The sequence below is a fragment of the Vigna umbellata genome, chromosome 6, assembly GCF_029865625.1.
Source record: "Vigna umbellata cultivar VRB3 chromosome 6, Vumbellata_1.0, whole genome shotgun sequence".
NCBI lineage: Eukaryota > Viridiplantae > Streptophyta > Magnoliopsida > Fabales > Fabaceae > Vigna > Vigna umbellata.
Genome location: NC_142170.1, coordinates 24936526 through 24942036, shown reverse-complemented (window position 1 = coordinate 24942036; position 5511 = coordinate 24936526). Strand labels below are relative to the sequence as shown.

At 42.3% G+C, this 5511-nt stretch overlaps 3 protein-coding genes across 3 annotated transcripts; 1 reads left to right on the top strand and 2 right to left on the bottom strand.

Moving 5' to 3' along the window:
* Positions 1-247: 247 nt before the first annotated feature.
* On the bottom strand, positions 248-952 carry LOC148197040 (uncharacterized). The gene has a single exon (XM_088093585.1). It carries the CDS (start codon positions 950-952, stop codon positions 248-250), a length of 705 nt encoding a protein of 234 aa, XP_087949711.1.
* A 48-nt stretch (positions 953-1000) lies between these two features.
* LOC148197039 (uncharacterized) lies at positions 1001-2722 on the bottom strand. Its single transcript, XM_088093584.1, has one exon. It carries the CDS (start codon positions 2720-2722, stop codon positions 1001-1003), a length of 1722 nt encoding a protein of 573 aa, XP_087949710.1.
* A 1316-nt stretch (positions 2723-4038) lies between these two features.
* On the top strand, positions 4039-5012 carry LOC124831179 (signaling peptide TAXIMIN 2-like). Its single transcript, XM_047305086.2, has 2 exons — positions 4039-4373; positions 4773-5012. The coding sequence occupies exons 1-2, from the start codon at positions 4264-4266 to the stop codon at positions 4894-4896; spliced, it is 234 nt and encodes a 77-aa protein (XP_047161042.1). The 5' UTR covers positions 4039-4263; the 3' UTR covers positions 4897-5012.
* Positions 5013-5511: the final 499 nt, after the last annotated feature.

Sequence of the window (5511 nt, the reverse complement as noted above, 5' to 3'; positions counted from 1 at the left end):
AGGATTAAGGCGCATGCTGTACCGACGTAGTTGGCCAAAAACTTCCTTCAAATCCTGCAGGTGTTGTTCCACAGAACTGCTGCGAATAACCATGTCGTCGACATACACATCCATGCATCGTCCTATCTGATGATGGAAGACTTTATCCATGAGGCGTTGATAAGTGGCCCCGGCATTCTTCAATCCAAACGGCATTACTTCGTAACAGTAATTAGCGCGTTCAGTGATGAAGGCGGTCTTGCTTTGATCAGGCTCGTACATGGGGATCTGGTTGTATCCCGAATAGGCGTCGAGAAAGCTCAGTACCACATGACCCGAAAGCGCCATCTACCAAGCGATCAATGCTAGGTAGGGGATACGAATCTTTGGGACATGCCTTGTTGAGATCTGTGAAGTCAACACACATTCTCCACTGGTCGTTTGACTTCTTAACCATGACCACGTTCGACAGCCACGTAGTGTAAGTTAACTCCCGGATGAACTGGGCGTTCATCAACTTCTCGACCTCAACTTGAATGGCTTTGCGCTTCTCCTCCCCGAATCGTCGCTTCTTCTGGGCGACAGGTCGTGCCTCCCGGAAGATGGACAATTTGTGGGCCATGACCCCGGGATGAATTCCTGGCATGTCGGCGGCCGTCCATGCGAATAAATCTGCATTGTTCCGCAGTATGTGCCCCAGATCGTGCTCTTCGCTAGAGGAGAGGTTTCCGCCAATGCTGGTGGTTTTAGACGCGTCATTCGTCAAGGAAAGGAGTTTGACCTCGCCCTGCGGATGCAGACGCTCGTCGACATTAGTTCGGGGGTCCAAGTCGACTGCCGCTGCCTCGGTTCCTTTCGCCCTTCTTGTTGGAACAAAGGGGGTGACTTTTAGCCCGGCCATATAACACTGTCGGGCTGTTCGTTGATCTGCTCTCACGGTACAAATGGTACCATGCTCTGTCGGGAACTTCATGGTGAGGTGGGGAGTAGAGACGATTGCCCCAAACGCATTCAGACAAGGTCATCCTAGCAGGGCGTTGTACGACGTATTTGCCTCGACCAACAGGAATCGAACTCTAAGTTCCGGTGCCTCCCGGCTTGTTCCGAGCCGAGTTCGCAGGTCGAGGTATCCCCTGGTATCTACTCTTTCTCCTGAGAATCCTACAATTTGTTCGTTAAATGGGGCGATAAGATCCTCAGATAGGTCCATTTTCTGAAAGGTGGACCAATACAAAATGTTGACCGAACTCCCCTGATCTACGAGGACTTTGCTGACATCATATCGAGCTATATTAGCTGTGATGACCATAGGATCATCATGATCAGGGTCGGGTACATGGAAGTCTGCGTTCGTGAATGTGATGTCGGGGATCGACTGAGACTGTCGCTCGACCATATGAACCAACTTCAACTGTCTCAAATGTCGCTTCCTTGCTGAAGCTAATACACCTCCACCGGCGAAACCGCCCGATATGGTGTCGATGCGGCCTCGAACCGAGCGTTCTCTCTCCGTCCGTCGAGGCGGACTGCGCGTTCGCCTGCGGTGGCGATCATCTCTAGGGGGAGATCGTTGGGGGCTTCGCCTAGAAGGATCTCTTCGGCGAGGAGTCGCGGCTCTAGCGGAAACTCTATCCTTGATGTAGTTCTGAAGGTAACCCGCACGGATAAGTCGCTCCAGTTCGTCTTTTACCATGTTGCATTCCTCGGTGTCGTGCCCATGGTTCATGTGGAAGCGGCATGTTTTGCTGTTGTCTGCGTTTTTTGGGGTGGCCTTTCGCCGCACTGTCAAGAGTTCGGCGTGCAAGGCCTCTTCAAGCACCCTCGCCCTGGGTGCGTTGAGGGTTGCGTAACGATCGTACTTAGGAGTCCACCCTGACTCTTTTCGGGGCGGTCGATCTGGTTTATAGTCGTTGGTCGATCGCTTTGCGGTCTTCTTGGCGTCGTGATTGGAGGTATCTTGTTGCTGCTTCTTCCGACAATTTCGGAGATCCTCGATGCGGATGAATTTTGCAATTGTGGATTGCAATTCTTCCATAGATGCTGGAGGGTCAGCATATAGTTGTTCTGCAAAATATCCTGGCCTTAAGCAGGAAGGTAGATTGCTGATAATGAAGGTGTGATTGATATCCTTCACACGTCGGGCCGTCTCGTTGTATCGTTGCATGAACGCTTTCAGTGTTTCATCCTTTTCCTGCTTGGTATTTACCAACTCAGCGGCCGTCATCTCCGGTTTTCTGTTGGTTGCGTACTGTTTTCTGAATAGGGTTTCAATTGTCGCAAAACAGTCTACAGAATTCCGTGGAAGAGTGTGAAACCACTCCAAGGCCTCATCCTTGAGGGATAAGGAGAAAGCTCTACAGATGACAGGGTCGTTATCTGTGTAGAATGCCATGGCGTCTACAAAGTTGCGCAGGTGATTGTCGGGATCGGCGGAGCCATCATAACGTTCTAATGTTGGGGGAGGTTTGTCCGGCATGTGCGCTTGCATGATGGCCTCTGTGAACGGAAGTAGATTGGTGAGGCGCATGGAAGTAGGCCCTTTCCTCCCCCCGCCAGAAGGGTGAGATGGTCCTCCATGGTGATTGGAGGCAGACTCTTCTGGAGGTGGGCGTTGTGCCCTCAGTGCCGCCAGCTCCTCCGCCTGCTTGCGGTGGAGTTCCTGTTGCTCGCGTATAGTTTGTGCTTGTGCCTCGATCTGAGTTTGTAGTTGTTGGATTAAATCACGAGTGTTTAAGTCTTCCATAGCTCCGGTGGTCGTAATTGGGATGTTAAATCTCGGGCCCCACGGTGGGCGCCAAAATGTTTCAGTAGGGATGTGGAGGCCGAGATACAAACCTAACAAAACTGAACTGCTTCTCTTTATGCTTTCCGTCACAATGCTTCCTTCCTCTCTTTATGTTCTGTTCCTTAGGAAAATGTGGGCTGGGTACCTGCAAAGGCACTCCGACGCTCAAGTCAGAAAAGGAGTCACCTGAATCTTTTGGTTCAAAGTGATCAAGAAGAAGAATAATTTCTCTAAGGGGAAAAACGTACCTTTTTTCTGGTGTGCTCTGTGTATTTAAAACAGTAAAATAAACCGTTACCTGACAATCCGGTCAGTTATTGAAGTTTGACTGTGTAGAAGTTGTAACTGCTAGATCGTGTGCTGATACTGAGTCAATTACTTCCGTGATTCGCGGCGTTGGTTAGCTGATTATGCGTAACTGCTTATTTGTAACTGCACGCTACGATATAGCGCTTGTATGTCGACCATCCTGTGCGTCGACATGAATAGGTGACTTGTCGTGTGCGCGGTGTGAACGTTATGTCGCGACATCACTATTTGGTTGTCGAGGACTAAGTGATCGACGACACAGTATCTTTAAGAAGGCCTCGTATTGGTTCAACTGTCACCAGGTCGCCCGAGTCAACGGTCGACCATTGGAGGATTGGGTATCCTATAGTACAATTATATATTCATTATCTATATTTGAAAAAACTAAAGTTTTACGACGGGAGGAGGGATTGTTGAGGGAGGTGTCAATTAGCATGTCTCAACGATAATAAACATAAACAAAAAATGAGTTATAAATTTCTTTTCAAAATAATTGTATCTGAAGAACTAATTTTTTATATATTTTCTTAAAATTAAGAAAAAATTATATATATATATATATATATATATATATATATATATATATATATATATATAACCTAGACTATGTAAATGAATATAAATTATTTTATTATAATAATTAGAATAATATATTATTGTTATCGATGTTTATAATAATAAAATTCTTTAAAATAAGGCAATAAAAATATATTTTTAATATATATATTATTTTGCCTTAAATTCATTACTGTGGACCACTAACGTCTTGTACAAGTAAGAATATTAACATAAAAGCCAAAAACTGAGCTGTAAATTTCTTCCTAAACAATTAATAAAATAAATGTATTTGAAGGGTTAATTTTGTTGATTGTAAAGAATTAGAAAGGAAAGAATTATGTTAACGAGTAATTTTAAAGATTGGAATAAGACGAATAGCAGTGAATAAAGTGATGACAGAAAAGAAGAGCGTGTGAAGAAGGTCAACGGGAGAATAATAGAAGTCATTGGAGTTCTCGTCACGGTGGGGTTCCCAACGAAGTTACATCGAAATCAACAGGACCTTCATTCAAACCCTTTCACAATCTCTCTTCATTCATTCATTCTTCGTCTTCTTCTTCAGTTTCAGATCGCAGAGAAACACACTCCAATAAGACACTCGTCACTGCAGAGAAAAACAAGAGAGAGAAATTATGGAAGGTGAATTTTGCGAGTGCAGACCATTGGGTTTCGTGATTGGATTACCCTTCGCTCTGCTTTCATTGGTTTTTTGTCCTGTAGGTGCTGTCATCTGGCTTCTTGGGTATGTAACTTTTTCCATTTTCTCTACCTTTTTTCTCATTTATTTCCCTATTTTCTATTGGTTCATATGTAAGACAAATTTAATAACTAAATAGTCACAATATGAAGTGATTTTAGATTGATATTCAATCCCTACGAACTTTCTTCTGAGACACGTTTATCTTAATAATATGAGTCAATAAACTTACAATATTTACGTATATATATATATGATTGTTTGTATTTGAAATTACTGTTATATTGAGTCTCTGTATGATTTCTTTTTATCCCATGTAGATATAAAATAATTCCGTATTTAATATATTATGGTATGCTTTCAATATGAATTGTCATGAATAATAAATTTATTAGCTTTTGTAATTACTATATTTGAATATAATTTTTTGTTATGGCAATGCAGGTCAATAATGAGTTGTTTGTGTCCATGTTGGAAGTGTTGTGGAGAAATCAGCAACGTGGGTGTGAGTCTTGTAAAGTTTCCAATTAGGGTTCTTACATGGTTTATAGAAAAGATTCCTTGTTGATGGTGGTTTAATATTTTTTTTATTTGGTTTAATGTGAAACTCATATTTTATGAGTGTTTTATGTGGTCTCAGTAATTTATATTTAATTTTTATCATTTTTTATGACGTCTTCTAAATCGTTAATGATAGAATATACATGTGAACAATGACTAAATGACGTGTTCGTTTTTTACATGCGTGACTCATCTAAGTACTCAACAATTTGATTCTTGCTACCACCTTCCTATATTCTCTCAATGTCCTCGATTAGGTTCTCCTTCAACCATTCTTTAGGATCCAAATCTATTAGTCTGATCATCACTACAAACTATTTATACTCATGGAAACATTGCTTCCATCCACATTTTCTGCATATGTGTGACCAATATCATCTATTTGAAAATATGACTATAAGATCGTAGGAAGCTTGCCTGAAACTATACTACACTTAGAAAGAACTATAGTGGTACCTAAAAGTGTATTGTATCCTATCTAGAAAAAATGTATACTTGGTGAACTTGCAATTGAGGAACTAGAGGAAGCTATTTCAGGTTGTATGCTTCCACTACACCCTTTACTACCATATCCTTAATTTTCTCTTTCATGAAATATATTCTTAGGGTCACTACATAATGA

Excerpts from the sequence above, each read along its gene's own strand:
- LOC148197040 (XM_088093585.1), bottom strand. The coding sequence starts at position 952 with ATGAAGTTCCCGACAGAGCATGGTACCATTTGTACCGTGAGAGCAGAT.
- LOC124831179 (XM_047305086.2), top strand. The coding sequence starts at position 4,264 with ATGGAAGGTGAATTTTGCGAGTGCAGACCATTGGGTTTCGTGATTGGA. Across the intron at positions 4,374-4,772 it reads GCTGTCATCTGGCTTCTTGG|GTCAATAATGAGTTGTTTGT; the intron begins GTATGTAACTTT and ends ATGGCAATGCAG.
- LOC148197039 (XM_088093584.1), bottom strand. The coding sequence starts at position 2,722 with ATGGAAGACTTAAACACTCGTGATTTAATCCAACAACTACAAACTCAG.